The sequence below is a fragment of the Balaenoptera physalus genome (genome assembly GCF_965194825.1).
Source record: "Balaenoptera physalus genome assembly, chromosome: 9".
NCBI classification, from domain to species: Eukaryota; Metazoa; Chordata; class Mammalia; order Artiodactyla; family Balaenopteridae; genus Balaenoptera; species Balaenoptera physalus.
Genome location: NC_138888.1, coordinates 26,712,356 through 26,732,893, shown reverse-complemented (window position 1 = coordinate 26,732,893; position 20,538 = coordinate 26,712,356). Strand labels below are relative to the sequence as shown.

The 20,538-nt window shown below is 37.9% G+C and overlaps 1 protein-coding gene across 1 annotated transcript; it reads right to left on the bottom strand.

The window, feature by feature from the left end:
* Positions 1-694: 694 nt before the first annotated feature.
* IFNGR1 (interferon gamma receptor 1) lies at positions 695-20,514 on the bottom strand. Its single transcript, XM_082474771.1, has 7 exons — positions 20,260-20,514; positions 10,607-10,721; positions 9,755-9,918; positions 8,387-8,559; positions 6,262-6,451; positions 3,660-3,787; positions 695-1,807 (listed from the first exon to the last, which is right to left on the bottom strand). The coding sequence occupies exons 1-7, from the start codon at positions 20,441-20,443 to the stop codon at positions 1,250-1,252; spliced, it is 1,512 nt and encodes a 503-aa protein (XP_082330897.1). The 5' UTR covers positions 20,444-20,514; the 3' UTR covers positions 695-1,249.
* Between the last annotated feature and the right edge of the window lie 24 nt (positions 20,515-20,538).

Genomic DNA, 20,538 nt, shown 5'->3' with positions numbered 1-20,538 from the left:
TTTATTTTTTATAATTTTCCTACAATAGACATGAGATTCTGTAAAGGATATGGATTTTTATGGGATGTTATGTGTACTCTTACATCAGTTTAAAAAGCAATTCATAAGACACTGTCCCCCAAATGAGTATACTAGTACTTTTTTCCCACTAATAAACCAGCAACTCGTTTCAATTTGCACTTTTAAATGCGGAGAAATATTGTTTCCATGGCTTGTTAATTTACTCACGTAATTTGTATTTAACATTTTTTTTTAGTCAGTTAATTCATTTGAGTCTTAAAATTCCTATCCTCTTAGTAATTCCCAAGAACTTTTATGTGGTATATAAACTCTTGGTTTGCCTCTGGTTCGGGATTCTCGCTCCACGCCACGTGCTACTTAGCTCTTCCTCAGCCACTCCTGTGGTTCTGACCACCATCTTTATGCTAGAGACTTCTCACTCTACACCCTCTACAGCTAAATCTCTGCTTTTCCCCCCAAACAGCTTGGGACACACAGCTTGTGTGTTCTGCACACTGATTGCTAAATATTAAGATACAGATATAAAAGGACCATTTTTAAAGACTAGGCTATTTTTAGGACTATTTTAAAGATTAGAGATGAATAATTAGAAAATGATTCTATAACATTAATGGATGGAAAGAAGCAAATGAATAAAAAATATTCTAGTTAACTGAATAAATGAATACAAAAATGAACTTTGAAGTTACTTTATTATAAAAACCCTTAAATGCAATGTTCTATAAAAAATATATACATGTTTTTATTTACACACTCTATTAACACTATTGATTTCAATTCAAGTACAATTTTGAAAAGCATTCATGTTTTTTCTGAAAGTATTAGGAAAGACTATATACATAAACTTCCAAAAACAAATACCATGCTGAGGCACAGAAAGGAAAAAATCCATTTTGTCTCTTGAAGTGGTTACAAAGGACCCTGGGGGTAACACCTACCGTTATAGGAAGCAGGGTTATTAGAGACCGTTCACTGTTACTGTTCACAAATCTAGATGGAAAGGTTCACACGTGACAGTGGTTTTTGTTTTTTTTTAAAGACTCTGCGGTTTTCCGACCAAAAGTGACAGTGTCAAACAGGCTCTTTACACTTTTATCCAAACCATGACATTCCATTTGATTAATATCGAGAAGACACAATTTCTGAAATCGTGATCTTTTCATGAAATCAAAGCAGAAAAACTGTTCAGGAAAAGCAGATCCTTCCAAGCTGGTGACCTTGGTTGATCTTACGAAAACTCTTTGGAATCTGCTGTAGGTCTATAACCAATCAAGGACTCTTTACCACCTTCATCTACAAGCAGATCCACTAACACATGGGGTTTGTCATAACCAAAGGAGGTAGTAGTGTTTCTCAGCGTTATGGACTCTTCTTGTCCTTCTGTCTTTATTTCAGTTTTATTACTTGGGGGAAATTCTGAGTCAGGGCAGTTGTCCGATACCACAAGGCCACTATCAGAACCATTTCTGGAGTGATACGCATTTAAAGTGATGCTGCAGGTTTCAGACTGGTTACTGCTTGCACGGATAGAATTTTCTCCCTTTACTGGGGTCAGAGAGCTACCAGGGGCCAAGTCCGAAATATTTTCTTCAGTGATCACCACCTCTGTTTCACTAGAAAGATCTTCTCCATGTTCTGCTTTTCCTGGATTGTCCTCAGTACACACGCTTGAAATTGTCCCCGGAGAGAGCTGCTCATTTTCTATGGCAATTGGTTGGTAGGTGATGGGCGATATATATTTTGATTCAGATTTTGTCTCTGAAGAGGCACTTTTTACCACAGACAGCTAGGGGAAGAGAAATCAGTGATTAAAAATAATAATTTATTAAACTTAAGTGCTTATCCTCAAAAGAAAAATGGTCTAATGGTAATGGTTAACTAAATATACAACTGAATGGCATATTTAGGATAACAGTGTAATAGAATCTGATAGTTGCCTTTTCTTTCTTTTTAAAGGAAATATATTAAGATTAAAAACAATATTTTAGAATTTTTAGAAAGTCACTATCTCACCAACATATGTTGCTTTTTGTGTACTACCTTCGACATGTATGCATGTTACATTTGTAATGGGAGCGCAGTTACTTATTTTACGTAGTATTTCACCATTTGTCTTCATAATTCTAATCTTCATGGGCTCAGTAATTTTACACTGATGGTTAAATAATTTCTCTAATACTAAGTATTAAGGTGTTCCAATTTTCACCATTTATAGAACATGCTGAAGTGAATATTTCTATACAACTTTTTATTTATGAAATTATCTTAAGAATTAATTCTTAAGAGAGGAATTACTAGATCTAAGAGTGTGGCATGTTTAGGATGCTACTACTCTGTACACCCACTGTATGCTTACCTTCCCCTCGGGGCTATAATTACTTTTTGCCAGCATATACCAGTTTTATTACAAGGTACTAATGGATATTCAGGTTTATTTTTCCTTCTCTAGTGGGTGTAACATAGCATACTGCAAGGTTGGTTTGTGCTTAACTACTAGTAGTAAGAATATTATAATTCATAGGTGAATTGTCTACTATTGATAGTTCTTAACCCCTCTACTTAAAGATAATGTTTCCATAGCAAATTTAAATATGCCCTTTGCATATCACAGATATTTTGCCTGTCATATTTGATTTAAATAGTTATCATTCTGATACTTTTAAATGTTCTTTTCATCAGACAAAGACTTTTAAATGTTAGGCATTAAAATGTCACACTTCTTGTTTAGACTCACTGCTGGGTCATCTTTCCTTCTACCCTCTAACCACCATGAAGAGTTTCTGTATTTGCAGATTTTCAAAAGCCACGCTTTCCTGACACTGGGCCTTAGCACACACTGTCCCGTAGTATCTGGGTAAACTCCTATCTGTCCCTCAAGACTGTTCAGGCATCACTGCCTCTGGAAAAGCCATGACTAACCCTACCCTGCAAAGGTAGAAGAAAAGAAGTCCTCACTGGCATGTATATAAACGTCTATCTTTGAACCTACCGCACCGGACAACCACTGAATACTTATCTTTTTTTCCCACTAGACTTTAAGCTCCTTAGCGCTGTCTCACTATGCCTCCTCCCCATGCATAAAAAAGCATAGTGCATAGTAAAAAATATGTAGTTTTGGATGTGTGGAAGATTGAGTTATTTATGATAGGTGACATGCTGCTGAATATCATTCTACTTTAAAAAACAAATTTTAAGAATTATCAAAAATTTCAAATTAACATTTTAGTGTACATTTGACCCTTAAGCAATACAAGGGTTAAGGGCACTGAGCGCCTATGGAGTCAAAAAATCCACATATGACTTTTGACTCTCCAAAAACTTAACTACTAATAGCCTGCTGTTGGCCAGAAGGCTTACCGATAACATAAATGGTCAATTCACACATATTCTGCATATTATATTCATATCTACATCTATTTTATACATTCATAACATACCTAACTTTTTCTTAAATTTTTCAGTATTTCTCGGCTATGTGGTTTGTCTGAGAGTTTTTTCAAATTCTCACAAATCTCAAAAAAAATTTCCAGAATATTCATTGAAAAAAATTCAAGTATAAGTGGACCCACACAGTTCAAATCTGTGTTGTTCAAGGGCCAACTGTATATAATTAAAGAAAAAATATTTAAATATATTACCAAGGATTTGGGTAACATGATGTTTTCTCTCTTAAATGGATTCATCTTCTTAACGAGACAACATACAGCTACCAGGGCAAGTACTAGAAAGAGTAGTAAAGCAGCAACAATTGGAATCCAAACAGGATCTAAGAATAGGGAAAAATCACAAATTAGAATTACAATGGAACACTGCTATATCCATCAAATAGTTAGAAAGTCTTAGTGCTATTCTTTAACAGATTTACATATCAGGTAATTAAATGGTCAGAGTTTTAAAGAACACTGACACAGAAGTCAGGAGAGATGAGTAAAAAATTACGTACCTGTCCTGGATATCAACATGATTCTTCCCAGCTTTGACATTCTAAACTTTCTGTGACTACACTGTCATGATATGATGTGGCTAAAATAACTTTTTCATAACAATTTCCTTACAGCCCCAAATACAGAGTGTTTCTAGAGTTACACTTTTCTCTCAGTTGAAGAGGCAAAAGAAAAAAATTTTAAATGTATCTCTTTAGAAATAAATTCTGGCAATGTCTCTAACTCTTAAAATAATTTAGTCCCACCCTTCTGAATTCTTAAATTGTTAAAGATTACAAAAACTTATAAAAATACACAGATGTGTACACACACACACACACACACACACGCACACAGGAAAGTTGAACAGGAATAAATTCCCACTGAATGAAAACCAGATACAACGAATAATATAAAATTGGGACGATCCGTTTCAGAGCACAAACATCTATAATCACGGTTGTATATTTTTCTCTAATGCTGCTTTTTATTTTCACAGCACAATTTTCAATATTTTTTTTTCCATAGTCCTCTCTTCCAGATTAACAGTACTCGGGACTTCCCTGGTGGTCCAGTGGTTAAGACTCCGTGCTTCCACTGCAGAGGGGTGAGGCGTGGGTTCGATCCCTGGTCGGGGAACTAAGATCCCATATGCCGTGTGGTACGGCCAAAAAAGAAAACCAAACAAATCCAAAAACAAACAAACAAACAAAACAAATTAACAGTACTCTACATATTGTGGTGGTGTTTTCCCTCCTTCATAGCATTTTATTACCTTTAATTTCTATTCTAATAATGACTCTGGAAGTTACTCAAATAAATGCCTCTATCACACCTGTTACAGGAGGTGAAAAAAGTTATTACAATAGGAAAAGATAAAATAACCCCATAAGCAACACTGGCACGTTGCTTAGAAGCACTGAGCAGGCAGGTAGGGAATGCTGCGTATGAGCCACGATGGCGCCATCATGTGGACACAATATCAGCCCAGTTTGTAACTCAGGATTTTTTTTTTTTAAATAAATCTGGGGCATTTGCATTATTTCAAATTTTATGCATGAATTAGGATTTTCTTACTCCAAATAGTATAACACAAACTGGTATTAAATGCACTGCATTATTTTAAGTCACCTATTTGAAACCCTCATATAATGGCCTAAAACTTATTAGTATTAATTTTAGGTGTTTGGTCTGATTCTTCAGCCTAGATTTCCATTCTTCAAAAAGAAATTTGTACGGTGTTATTTTTTGTACACTTTTTTAACCTAGAAAATATGTTCTAAAAACATCTGAGCAATCAAAAAAATTATATATACACCCAAAGACAATCACCAAAGCATGATTTATCATAGAGAAAAATCTACAAGTAATCAAAAGTCCAAAAATAAAGGAACATTAAATAAATATGATCTTCATAATAAAATGTCCTAGAGCTATTAAAAATAATATTAATAAAGTATGTAAAATAACACGGAAAAATATTTATAGCATATGCTTAGAGCAGTATACAAAGTTACATATACTACATAATATGATCAAGGCTACAGAGCAAAAGAAAAAACAGGATGGGAAAAAACCACCAAACTGTGAGCAACTGAGTGTCTGTAATTTAGAACTACAGATCATTTTGTTTCCTTCTGGCTTTTTATATTTCATAAATTATCTATAATGAACATTTAAATTTCATACCATGGAAAAAAAAGTCCAAATTTTTGTTAAGGTACCTGCCAAATGAGAATGCCAGTTCTGAAGTTCTATCATATGTATCCCCCTCACACACACAAGAAATAATAAAATAAAAATAATGATTTTAAAATGTGTTATACAATTGACCTACAATCCACATTTAAAGCTATCTATATTTATTTTTGGATGCTAATTTCCAGTGCTTGTCCAGTTCACATATGCCACAATTTTAGTCAATGAACATTGCTGCTTTTAGTTTTTAAACTTACTGTCCTCATAAAGAACATTTTAATGGATACATAACAACTTGTTATATTGGAGTAATAAATTGACTTATATCATTATGCATAATCCTGAAATGCAGACATTTATGTACATGGTTTTATGTTTTTGTTATATTTTTTCTTTCCTGGGTCAAAAGGTCATCACATGGCTTTCTAAATTGGTTGCTTTGTATCTCTTAATGCCTGAAAAATGGCCTTATTTTTAATTTTGAACTTCTCTGAAGAATGGAACTACTGAGTATTTTTTAAAAGAGCAGAGATTTATTGAAATTACAAATTGCCTCTTTTTACATTACCCTATTTTAGTGATCACTCCCTATATTTAGGAAAAAATGGCAAGAACTTACCTCCTGTGCTGTTATTATCAAAAACGGTAATACAAAGTTCTTCTGACTTCTCAGTTGTAACAGCCCACATTTCTGAGACTCCTTCTGCGGAAACACAGTACTCAGAATTCAGCGAGGACACAGGAATACTTAAGAAGCACTGAGTCTCGTTACAATCATCTTCTTTCTTTATGTACATTTTATCTGTGGTCTGGAAAGAGGAAAAAACAACAATGAAAATGCATGACTCCTTTTAATTTGGAAAGAAAAAAATCAATCATTCAATATGATGAATGTTGAACATGTCTGAAAATAGTGTTGATATCAAACAATAAGTCAATTTGTTACTTCAACATGGCATGGTGCTATATATCCATTAAAATGTTCTTTATAGAGATAATAAATTTAAAAATTTAAAATAGAGATTATGAATTTAAAATTCAAATAGCAGTAATGTTCACTCTTAGTTGTCAAACCAACAAATGTTCATTAGTCCTGTTCCTCTAGTGCTAGAAACTTAGCTGGTGAGAGAGAAAAGCATCTCATGGTAAGAACAACATAGGTATTATGCAAAGGCTTTATCTCTTGGCAGTGATACACAGAAGGGATTGAAGCAATCTCTGGGAGTTGATCATTCATTCAACCAGCCACAGTGCACGGATCACTGTGCTACGGCCTGAGAACACAAAGGTAGGGCAGTGGTGCCTGACCTCAAATAACTTATGATAGAGTGTGGAAGAGAGATAAGAAAGAAATGTAAGAGTAACAAGTATTCCAAGAGGACCACTCTATGGAACAAGGAATAACCAGACCAGAGAAGAGGAAACAGTCCACCTTGTCAGAAAAGATTTCGAAGGAGAGATGATATGCCAGCTGAATACTGAAGAATGAGTAGAAATTTTCCAAAGTAGAAAAGGTGGAGAAGGGCATTCTGTGAAAGAGCAGTGTACCTGCAGGAAACTACGAACAACAAGCAGTTCACCAAAGCACAAATGAAAATGAAGGTGGAAGGAATGGGGAGACAGGTAGCTGGAAATGATGCAAGAGGCCAAATCATGAAGGCCTTGCAGGCCATGACATGGAAGAGGATTTAGATATTTTATTTTGTAGCTGATGGGGATTTGTTAAAGAGTTTTAAGCAGTGAAGTAATATGGTCAGATTTGCACTTTAGAAAGACATCTCAGCTACCAACCAAAGTGATGTTTTAAAACCTATATCAGATGTCATTTTTCTGCTTAAATCTTTCCAGAGGCACAATGTCTCACTGCGAATAAGAGTCAAATCCCTCCAAAGCCGTTAGAGAAGTGGCACCTAGTGAACTCTCCGACCTCATCTGCCCCCGCGCTCTAGCCAGCCTTGCTGCTCCCTTCACATGCCTGGGCGCTATTGCCAGGCTCTGCCTGATGCCCTCTTCCCACATACATCCACAGAGTTCACCTCCTAACCTCCTCCAGCCCTGGCTCCAGTTAACACTTCCCAGTGAGGCCTGGCCACCCTGCTGAAAATCACTACTGCCCAGCCCTCTTCTCTGCTTTGTTGTTCTCCACAGTACTTATCACTGGAGTTTTTTTGTCTGTACTGTTCACTGCTATCTCCTGGTGCCTAGAAGGCACCGGGCATGTGCTTAACAAATATTGTTAAATAAAGGAATGGCAGTGCTGTGGAGAATGGTTGGAACAGAAAAAGTCTAGTCAAAGTGTCGTCTGCACACCAGTGCTAGAATGTAATCATATCCCACAGTAGTACTGTTAGTGTTTTCTTTCAAAAACAAAGATTCCAATTAGAGCTTCATATTATTTCACATCACTACATAACTACCGATGAGGAAGAAAAGATTAAAACTATCCTCATCTTACCAGTGGAGAAATGGAAAAACACAGGTTAATATCCTAGATTAGGACCATGCTGTTAAAAGAGGCAAAGAAAAACTTAAAATGTTTTCACATGGCCAGTGTTAAAGATTACCGCCAGTACTGATTCCCTTCAGCAGCATTCATATATTTCTTTTTTCTTAGTAAAACTTATGATCCATGAGTCTTGCCTGAATATTCATGAACATTCCACTTTCATTACACCACATATAGAAACAACTTATGCTAGCAACAGAAAAATTTCCATTTTGAAAAAGATGAAACAGAAACATACCTCACTTCCATTTATTCTCACAAACACATTGTACGTGAATGTATAACAAGTATTTTCATCATCATATATGGCTTCTGGTTCGTTTTCATTTACCGTAATTAAAGGGTGAAATATATCAACAATGATTTGGTCTTCCTTCTTTCTGATACCCAGTTTAGGTGGTCCAATTTTCCCTGAGGGGACAAAAAAGGAGTAGAATTTGTACCAGCCTTGGAAATTCAGTGTATTACGTATCACTACCAAAACTCAATCAATCAACCTACTCTTTTTGTTCTTGTTGTTCTAAAGCAGGACCACATTTAAATCATTCCACAGATACCTAGAAGATATTTTAACTGTCCTTAGTGAATCTTGGTAAAAAGCCTTGACATAATAGAAGCTCTATGAAGTTATTTTTCCTTTATCTTTGCTTCTGTAGATTAAAAAACATTAAACAGAAAACAGAAAATGTTCTCTCAAAAACGTTTCAGAAAAGGCATTTTTAGTTATCTTTGAATCTTCACTGAAACTCTTTGTATTTCCAATGCCTATGGATATCTGGAATGAAGGCTCTATAAAAGTTTGCTAAATACATTCAATTTTTATTATGAAAATCAGAACTAGATATTCACTGATTCCACAAATATTTACTATATGTCTTTGATGTCTGGAACCTTGTAGGTGAACCATTTATCTATTCTTCACGTATTCATTGCACACCTACTGTGCGCCAGGCAGGTCTGTTTTTACTCACCAATGTATCCTCAGGAACTAGCATACTTTCTGGCACATAGTATGCCCTTGATAAATCTGTGTGGGAAAAATCTGACATATAGAGGGTATAATTATCAGGTGACAAAAGCATGGACTCTGGGGAAGAAAACTACTTCAAGGGCAAGTAGAGGAGGGGCCTGTAGAAGAGACAAAGTAGGCACGATCCAAAAAGAAGGAGCAGAACCAAGGTGGGGGCTGAAGCTGAACTAGGATGAAGGCGATTATGGAACTCTAAACTTTTTAATGTATTAAATTGGTATTAAAATTCCCACAGGCCTTGAGGACTTAAGGTAGAGGGGAAGACGGAGAGCAGCTCTCACAGTCCTCAGTGAACGCGACTAAGGGAGGAGTGACAGAGGACAGAGAGGGGAAGGGGTGCAGAGTCCAGACCCGCACGTGCATGGGGTGGAGGTGGCACAGCTTAGCAGGGACAAAGCGAGGGGAGCCTCTTAGCCCTATTTTGTGGGGCTTGGGAGAAGAGAAGACAGGAACTCCCTAAATTCCTCCAAATGTTTCTGGGGCATTCTGATAATTTTTAGCAACTGTTTATAAAAGCAAATATATACAGAGGACATGCATAAGATTAAAATTTAGACATGTATACATTCCACTCACCTTCTTTGCATAAAATAAATTCTCTTGACTGTGCATAGACGGACTCCTCTTGTCCAAGCCTAGCTTTCACTCTAGCCCAGAGAGGGCTTGACGGATCATCAATTATGGAAAAGATATTACAAGAATGATGGGAGGTATTGCAGGCATCAATCCACTGCCCGTCCCTAAAATGAAGAAGAACAAAGAAACACAAAGGTAACTTTTATTGTTAATACATAAACTTGAACCATCTCTGTCTGTGCTTTGCTTTTCATTCATAGCATGGAGCTGGTAGAAAGAGTTGAGTAAGAATAGGATGGAGAAGCTAGACAAAGTAGGAAACCTTTACTCTTTGGTTAGAAGGTCTATAGTAAATTCATTTACAATGAAGAGGCTCAATTCAAAATAAGACCTGTACAAACCACATTCCACATGTAATTTTTAAAAATCTGTTCTTTAAACAAATCGATTTCATTGAGTCATTACTTAATTACAGAATCCAACATATTACAATCACTCCTAACACTTGTCAAAAATTTTTTGAAATTTTTCTTTCTATTCGACAGTACATACACTATAGGAAGTAAGAGGACTTCCCTGTTTTTAATACAGAACTGTAACCTTTATTTGTCATGCCTTAAAATGTCAGAAGTTAGTGATACTCCTCTAGGTCAATTCTGACAGGAAGAAGAACTAAATGGCAGGAAGTATTCTGAAAAGAACTAATTTGCATCCTTATTACTTCTGGAAGTCTATAAGCAGTTCAGGAAGTACTGCCACATGGGAAGGAACAATGATGGAAGTAAACAAGTCATGAAACGTGAAAGGACCTGGGCAAAAACAGAATGAAAAAGATAAAAGAGTGACACTCACCTATAGGTCATCACCTGTACGGTAAACACAGGGCTCCGCGGCATAATTGGGTAATCCCAAAATAGAACAGTATTCAAGTTATAGGCCTCAATCCTAAGATTGGTTGGTGTCGGCACTGTAAGATGGATGGATGTAAGAAGCTAACATTAACATTAGAAAACCTCAATATAAGAAGCCAAATTAGCCAAATATGTACTTGAAGAAAAGAATTCACCAGAATAGATAATAAATTTATTTAAATTAAGGTATTTCTAAAAATTAATTTTATTTAAAAATGTATAGAAGTGTTTGGATTCATTTTAAATTACTGAAACAACACTGTAATGCAAGGGGAACACAAATATAGTATGAGCAATAAATTCCTAGAATGTTTGAGGAGTTTTTATAAATAACTGCACTGCCTGTTGCAATAATAATCCTCAATTCATTCAATCACTAGAATTTTCTATATTTGATACCACAGACTGTATTCAATGTCTAGAGAGGAACTGGCTACAAGAGGGATGGTCAATTTCACTCTAAAATACTACCTGGGCTCTCAACCCTCCAGCCAGTACTATTACACACTTTTACTACCTTTTCTCTAGCACAGCAATAGATGCCTAACAATTGCCTGACGGAGCCATCAGGCATTCCAGTTTCATCAACATTTTGCTCTCTGAGGTGTGCAGGGCTTTTTTCAAAACATACCCTGTATTTCTTCCTGCTTTTGCTCTTTTAAACCAATTTAGAAAATGTTTGTTGATAAGACATGAAAGTGTTACACAAGAGAATAGGCAGAAGTCATTTTAACATCTTATAATCAAACACTACAATGACCATAATCTAGTTACTAAAAGCAGCTATTTTTTTCCCCTGCTCAGTGTAAAAGGTTACTGTTCACCACCCCTTAAAACACTGAACACACACACATCTCCTCCCTTCCTCTCTCTCTCCCTTTCTTTCCCTCCTTTCCTTCCCTTCTTCATGAATGAACATGAAGGTATAGACAGAGTTAGCAATATGACCCGAAATTTAAGCTTATTCAATCCTATCTATCTGGAAACCTCCACTAAACATGATGTGCTTATACAACTAAAATAAATAAATGAATAGCAATGTGGTCAGGTGCAGTGGCTTCCAAACATAACTTATCATCCTAAAAAATTCAAAGACAGCCAAAAGTTTATACTTTTTTGAAGTATCCCAGATGATAATGATGATCACTTATGTTTACACCTAGTAGACTGCTCTAATAAGAAAAATATTCCCTGGGTTGGCTATTAAGAAATCTGGGTTCTTTCCTTGCTATACTACTAAAGAGTTACTTCAGAATTCCTCACCTGTCAAGTGAGGTGTTAATTTCACACACATAGGATATTTGCTTACTGTTGAAGAAAACACCTACTATATTTTTTCCCAAAATAAAAAATCCAATATTTGAACCCGAACTGGTACATTGTCTTAATTTACAACTATTTAGCACCTGTATTATCGTTTCAAAGCAGAACATGGATCAAGAGTTATATGGACTAAAGGACAATTAGATTCTACTGCCATTTTTTCCCTTTTTTCTGATTATTTTTTCCTTTACATCAGTGGTTTTCCACAAGGGGTGATTTTGTCCCCCATGGACAGCTGGCACTGTTGGAGACATTTTTGGTTCTCCTAACTGGCTGTTAGTGGTGGGGTGCTACCGGCCTCTAAAGGATAGAGACTAGGGATGCTGCTGATATCCGATAATGCACAGGATAGCTTTCCACATTTTGGCAGTCCAAAATGCCATCAGTGCCAAACACTGAGAAACCCTGCTTTATTATAATTTTAGGAATCTTTTTTATTTAGGAGGAAAAACTAATTTAAAAACAGAATGCAATAAGAAATCATCTCACACCAGTCAGAATGGCCATCATCAAAAAATCTATAAACAATAAATGCTGCAGAGGGTGTGCAGAAAAGGGAAGCCTCTTGCACTGTTGGTGGGAATGTAAATGGGTGCAGCCACTGTGGAGAACAGTAAGAAGGTTCCTCAAAAAACTAAAAATAGAGCTACCATATGACCCAACAATTCCACTCCTCGGTATATATCTGAAGAAAACGAAAACACTAACTTGAAAAGATACATGCACCCCAATGTTCATAGCAGCATTATTTACAATAGCCACGATACGGAAGTAACTCACGTGCCCATCAATGGATAAATGGATAAAGAAGATATGGTGTATATATACACAATGGAATACCACTCAGTCATAAAAAGAACGAATGAAATTTTGCCATTTGCAACAACATGGATGGACCTAGACGGTATTAGTGAAATGAGTCAGAGAAAGACAAATACTATATGTTATCACTTATATGTGCAATCTAAGAACAAATGGCAGACTGTAACAAAACAGAAACAGGCTCACAGATATAGAGAACAAACCAGTGATTACCAGTGGGGGGGGGGGGGCAAGATAGGAGTAGGGGATTAAGAGGCATAAACTATGTCTAAAATAAATAAGCTACAAGAGTATACTGTACAACACAAGGAATATAGCCAATATTCTATAATAACTTTAAATGGAGTATAATCTATAAAAATACTGAATCACTATGCTATACACTTGAAGCTAATATAATATTGTAAATTATACTTCAATAAAAAAAATAAATAAATAGATAAATTAAATAAAACAGAATTTTTTTGATAAACCAGTACATTTTATGTTTCCCGCTCAGCGAATAGCTTTGGTTACTGTTGAAATGTCTAACTTCCATATGACTCACCAAAGCAGCAAAACAATTTGTGCCTAAAGGTTGAGATTATGAAGCTGGAAGGATGTCTCAGATTCAAGTACTCAGTAGGTACAACATGCCCTTTGATCTGCAGCCAGTGATCAGACATCTACCATTTTTCTACTTACTCTTTCTTTCTGGAATACTGTTGATGGCTGCTGGTACTTATCATCTTTGGTTCTCTAAGCAATTTCCTTGCAGGTGAGTCAGGAAGCACTGGTCTTGCCAGATTTAGCCCTGGTTTTGGTGGAGTTCCCATGGCCATACACAGCAGGGTAGGCTAAGGCCTCCTTAACAGGGTTCCTTTTCCTATGGTGTGTTCACACCTCAACTTCAGAAACAACCATCTCAAACAGCTTACATTCTATGGTTGAGGAGGAAATTAAGGCACCCCCCTCCAGGTTCAATTCAACATTGATATCAAATAATAATCACACATACAAATATAATTTTGCAACTAGATGAAAAAGAGAGGTACCTGATGTTAAGCAAACTCATAATGAATCAGAACTTCCCTCAGAAGCCATTTCTTAATTTTAGCATCTTTTGCTTCTCTCGTGGCTGAGAATTTGCAAACCATCAGGTCCTGGTTTCTTTTTGTTTAACAGTCCTTCCCTTGATTACTCTCTCTAATCTTATATTTTACAAGAAACAAGAAGAAACCACATGGCACCTTCAATCTGCTTGGAAACCTCCTTCACTAGGCCACTGGGCTCACCAGGCACATTTCCTGCTTTCCCTGCTACTGAAGGTGATGGTGTTGCTAAGCTTCCTGCTACTGTGTAACAAGGATCCTCTTTCTCATTTCCAGTGAAGTTCTTCACTTCCTTTTAAGCCCCCTTTAAAAAAATTATTCCCAATAGGAATGACATTTTAACTGTATGTACTCAATCTGAGATTAATTTCTGCATTTGAGGAAAAGGCATACAGAAATCAATCTGTATTCTAGAATATCAAATAAAGTGCATTTAAATTTAAGAGGTTACTGAATCATACATTATAAAATACAAACAGCAGTAGACTTGTGCTACATTAGATTAGTTTTTCGTGTGAGTCAGGTGATATTTCCCATAATTTAAGTGAAAGCTTGACATGGTTAGACTAGGATAAGGACTTAAACCACAGCTTCCAAAGCAATCAAGACAGGTGGTAGAAGAGGTTTCAATGGAACCAGCAAATAGAAATTACTACTAGATTATTAGGAGAAACTTTTGAATATTGACACCAAAGGATGTAACCTGTGGTTTTAACGCTACCAGAAGAGAAACCATGCGGTTATTAAACATCTGCCTTTGTCATCTTTGCTAAAATCTCATGATAAATTGACATGAGTAACTCGTTTTCTTAAGTTTCAGAATTTTATAACCTAAAGTTTACATGGCTACATATTCAGATAAATAATTGAGGCTTACAGCAAACTTCTATTCATAAAAAATTTACCCTATGTCAATAAAAATGTATGTAGAAATAGCAAGAGAGTGTGCAGTTAAAGAAAAGATCCTACTAGAGTATTTCATGAAGTAGAATAAGCTTGCAGATTTCCCTATCTCTTAAAAATGCCGACAGTTTTCTGTAACACATGTTGTTTTTGGAAATGGGTTCAGAGCTATTTGGAGCATTATATCTGCATCCTACCCAGAGTACACTTTAGCTCTTTGAAGATCTGCTTCCCAGAACTCCTCTAGGAACTAGCAGCTGAGAATTAAACAAAACCAAACAAAGGAAAGAAGAATCACTCTTCATAACGTTTTAAGCACAATGCAGACAAAAAGGAGAGTTCTGGTTACAACTAACTGCTTCCTGGTGATAAATATGAAAAAAGACCAAGGTATAGAACAGAAAAGACATATGAAGATCAGCAAGTGGTGAAGCAGTGCCGCTGGATGCGGCAATGGAGATGTCACGGAAGCCCCCAAAGCAGCAGCCAGAACAGCTCTGTAATAATTACCGGGGAAGGCAGCAGAAGGGGAAGCAAACAGCTACAGACATTTCCAGGTTTCCTCTGCATGGACGGTGACAGAAGCATGGGCTGCCTCCTGTGCTCCACCCCATAACCACCAAAAGTATCTGTGCCTCTACTGGAAGAGGCACAGCCACAGTAGTTCACCGATTTTTACACAATAGCTTTCGAAGACTAAATAAAAGATGTGTACATATAAGGCCAAACAGAGCTCTGTACTCTGTAGACACCATGTGACTATCTGCTCACCAACCTCTCTATGGGAAGGACAAACTGAGAAGCATAAAGAAGTAAGGATACACGGCCCAGTAATTAAATCGTTTTGGAGGATTCTAGGTCATCTGACACTACAACTCAAAAACAAACACTCTAAATTAAAGCATCCAGACCCTTTACTGAATAAGCAACTCTCAGAGAAAAGAGCTAACAACTTCCTCGTGTTAAAGATGAAGGGCCATGGACGTTTTCACAAAGGTCTCTTCTTACACTGCAAAATGAGAAATGGCATGAGAAATCCAGGCAGAAAAAGTGAAAAACATCAAATCCGGACTTTGGCATTTTTTTCAGATATATTTATGATTATGATCTATCTACTGAATGGTTTTATAGTGCTGATAAAATAACTTTTTCTTAATGCTTTCCAACTTTTTCTCTTAGCAAGTAGCAGCGTCCTCTAGACTTAAGATGAATAAAGACATTTAAGAATTCTTGCACATGGTGTTTCAAGCATTCATGAAAGTTTTAAAACTGAAACATATCAATATTTTGGGGCTTTGAAATGAATCATATCCATCACTTCGTGAAACTAATGGAAAAACGGTCCTTTTTCTACTTCCTTCTGTTATTTCCTTGTACCTTCAGAAAAAGAGTACCAGAACTAAGGGTTCAAGTGAGGACATCTAAAATATTTCAGGACTATTTCACCTTCCATATGATAGCTCCTTAGCCGGGTCAACACCCCTAGTATCCCAGCAGTCTTCTCCTCCTCCTGACTGTCTTCACGTTTTACCACTCACTCTCTCTTTCTTAAAATGTGGGGTCCAGAAGTAATGCAACTGATGTGAATGAAATACTTTTCCTCCTTTCTTTTTTTTTAAGAGATGGGCATATCAAATAGTGGCTTACACTGAACCCATAATTAACTAAAATCCCCCCAGATCTTTCACTCAAATCACCAAGTTAGGGCTTATCCAAAAAATTTCTTCCCAGCCACTTTTCTGATCTGAAATGCAGGGTTCTATTATTGTTCCTGTTTATTCAGTTTCATTAGCTGGGTTTGCTTGGCAGGCCAATAAATTCTAATTGAACCAGATCCGCCTAGTCCCCGAGAGAAGTCATTTCTCAAGACTAATTCCCTTTTGGACTAATGCATTCTAAGTTGAGAAATAGTTTAGGAACTGAAAAAACTAAAGAGGCCTTTTCAGTCTATGAAGAACAGGAAATAGGTGGAAGGAGTTAGCTGCTGAGCTTACTTTAAATTTCTCATATTAATCTGGATGAGTTTGTTTTTTTAAAAGCTGATACAATTTCTCATTCATAACTAAAACAATTTAATATTTAAAAATATATTTGTGAAAATAATGATGCACATAATTGAATGATAGTCACCAACATATATTAAACATTTACTACACGACAAGCTACGAGCTCAACTTTGTTACGCATTATCTCAGTTAAGCACCAAAACCATCCTAGGCGGGAGGTAATATTTACCAAAAAGAGAAAAAAGGCTTAGAGAAGCTACTTAAAGACTTGACAATGTGGAAAGTTTTGTTGGTTTTAATTAACAAAAGCTGCTTAAGCATCATTTCTATGATAGTTTAATAAAAAATGGGGAAAATAAGCTCCATATATAATAGGAACTGGAGATAATTGTTTTCTGATGACATCACAAGCATTTGCTTCAAGTAATTTTGCCTGATTTATCATACCATCACAATCACATGATGGCACTGCAAAATCTGAACAATGTATTAAATTATTTATTTAGAATGGACATGATTGAAATGGATATCTATTGAATAGTATTGGGATAATCTAAAATACACTCCCTTAATAAGAAAATTACAAGTAAACTCATTCCTTCTTGTCAGGAACTCATTTAATTCTGGTTCATCTTTCATTCTGATTCTTCGTCCAATTAAAATGGAACCATAAATTATCCATTTAGCTCATACAACAATTGCGCTATTGCTGCCAAACTGTATAAAACAGCTCTTTAAAGGGGTTATTTTTCTCTTCAATTCTTTAGGGTTTCTTTTATATAGAACCAAAAGGTGGATCTTTCAAAAATCCATACAAATCATGAATCAGAATAAAATGAAAAAACTATTATTAATACCCTCTTCAATAAATATAATTGAAATGCACTGATTTAAGTATTTTGAATCTCTGGAAAACATATAGATTCCAAAGAAAATAATGAAAAATTTCAACACACCCAGAGCATTACCTAAAGTTGGAGAATGAAGAGTTGATAACCAAGTGGAGAAGGTGAGTTAAGAGCCCCGCCCCTATGCTAAAGCATATGCTCTTCAGATAATACCCAGGGTGGAAGAACAAACTGGAAGAAGGTAGCTGACACCTGTGTTTATAAAATGCTGGAGTACAGAAGCCACAGAAGATCTTCCTGTGGGGGGGAAGGCAGGCAATCCTACTCCCAGGGCCGGCTTCAAGGACATACGAACTGTGTACTCACGAGGGGCCCCATGCTCAGGAGGGCTCTGTACTCAGAAGGAAGGGCCGTGCACTTGGTTTAATGCTCTGCCCTAGCCAGGAACTTCAGTCACCCTCTTCCTCTCTTCCCACATCCAGTGAATCACCAAGTTATGCTGACTCTGTCTTCTAATTTCTTCTTCTCCATTTAAACTGCCTCTTCCCATGGTCTCCTCCCAGACTTAAGCAGCAGGCTCCTAAGTGACCTCCCTCCTTTGAGTCTACCGCCAAACTATTTGGTAAGATGAATGGTCTTTCTAAATGGCCTATCTGATCCTGCATGAAATCATTTATCTCCTTAAAATAACCCCACGGCTGCCCACTGACTTGAGCAAGGGAGAGTGAGCCTGTTATTTTGCTGGCTAAGCACCTGTACTTCTTTCAGGAACATTATTGCTCTTCTTCTGGGAAGTCTCCTACTGCCACCACCTGTAACAATATGCTTCCCATGCAAGCTGGCGTCTGCCCCAAGCTAGGCAAATCAGAGCCTTCTTCCAGGATCTGGTTACGGTGGAGGAAGCTGCAAGATGTCAAAACCCAAAAGCTGTCAACATCCATGATTCCTGCCAAGTCGAGAAGACTGCCAACACTCAGAGTCAGTAGTAAGAAATGGAGGGTCTGGGCACTTTTGAGTTCCTGGTTCATCTTCCTGAGGCCCAGCTGGCATCTGTACCTTTCTGTTTAACTCTCACTTGGATTCTCTGAGCCAATAAATTCCTCTTTTTGTCTAAGTGAGCCAAAGCTGTGTTTCTGTCCTTTGCTGTTACACATGACAAGGCACTTCATTAATTGGTTCCTACCTCTCCACATACCCTTTCTCCCCTTATATCCTCACACACGTACTGTACAATAAAATGCTTAAGTTATTCCACTAGTTCAACCTGCTGTTTCACAGCCCTTCCTCTGCACACACAAGTCTCTCTGCAACTCCAGTTCCAACTCTGGGGTCATCTTTGTGAAGCCTTTCCTGAGTCCCCTGCTCAGAGCCAGACGCCCATATCCTGCTTTCCAGTAACCTATGTGTAAGTTCAAGCTCTTATCACAAAGGACTGCAACTGCCCTTGCGGATGACTAACTTGCCCCAGGTAATGGCAGAGTGCAGAGTTAAGAACTTGGACTCTGGAACCCAACTGCCAAGCTCCCCAGTGAATAGCAGCAACTTGGTTAGACCTCTCTGTGCCTCAGTTTCTCAGCCATATTTGGAGATACAACAGCACCTACTTTATAGGACTTTTGGGAAATGGTGTGATAAGAACTTACCACAGTGCCTGATAACTGTTAGCTATAAAATCACGATCCTTGAAGGCAGAAACTAAATAACTCCCATTTTTGTATTCCCAACACCTGGCACAATTTCTTTTTCAAGGAATGACTTAACTATTTGTTTGCTTGACTTCTAAACGGCAAGCCAAAGGAGAGCTGGATATGAATGGAGCACATCTAACAAATGTCACTGAGGAAGTCGTAACACAGAGGTGCAGACCCAGAGTTTGCCAAGGGTAAAGGAGGCTGGGTCTCCCTGACCCCTTCCAGGCAGCTGCTAACTGCCTGCACAGAGAAGACACTCAAGACTGTCCGGTTTTCTGATAATCTAGGTTTATCCCTTTTGCAGAAAAACTACTGATTTCACTGGAGCTCTTAATTATCATTATACCTAGCTTTAGGAAAAACATGTTCTCATCATGTTTCCTGGAAAATCTCAAAAAGCAGGCGGAGATAAACGAGGAACTAGGCTATGCGGAGAGACCTACTGTCTGACAAATGGGCTCGTGAGTGCACGCACTGGACCACTTCCAGATTTACACGTAAGAAGCAGTTTACTGCCTTTTCATAATTCTCAGCTGGCGAAAGAACTTCTAAGGATTCGGGGCCTACCTTACGAATATTTAAGTCATGAGCTGTGGCCACAGTGTACAACTGCTGACCAGGACACTCACTTATTTAAAAATTAATTAAGAGAACGTGTTTTGTTGTTTTGGTAACCACGTAAGGGGCCAAAGAAAGGGAAGTGAAGGCTGCAAACCGCGGAAACCCTGCGTCGCCTTCCCGGCGGCCGCCCCCTTAGGACCCGAAGCCACCGGGCGTCAACGACAAATGCGGGCGTCGAGGACAAATGCGGACGCGGCTCCTCCGCGGGGGGGAGGGTTCCTGGCCGGTGGGGTTCCCTCCCTCCCCTCCCGTCCCCACCCGGTCGCGGCGCTGCCGCGAGCAACAATACCCGAGGACAGCTTCTGATCCGCGGCGCCCATCTCAGCCCAGCTACCGGCCTGCACGATAAGGACGAGGAAAAGGAAGAGAGCCATGCTGCTCCGGACCGACTCGGGTGCTGCCCAGAACTGCGGGCAGCCCCCGGCGCGGCCCTCGGGCCTAGGCCTTGCGTCATTTCCTCCACCGCAGACCATCCCGCCAGCGGGAGGCGGAGCGTGGACGGGAAAGTGGGGCGCGGACAGCGAAGCCGCGACCAGGACTGGGCCGCCAGCCTGGGCGAGAGGCGGGG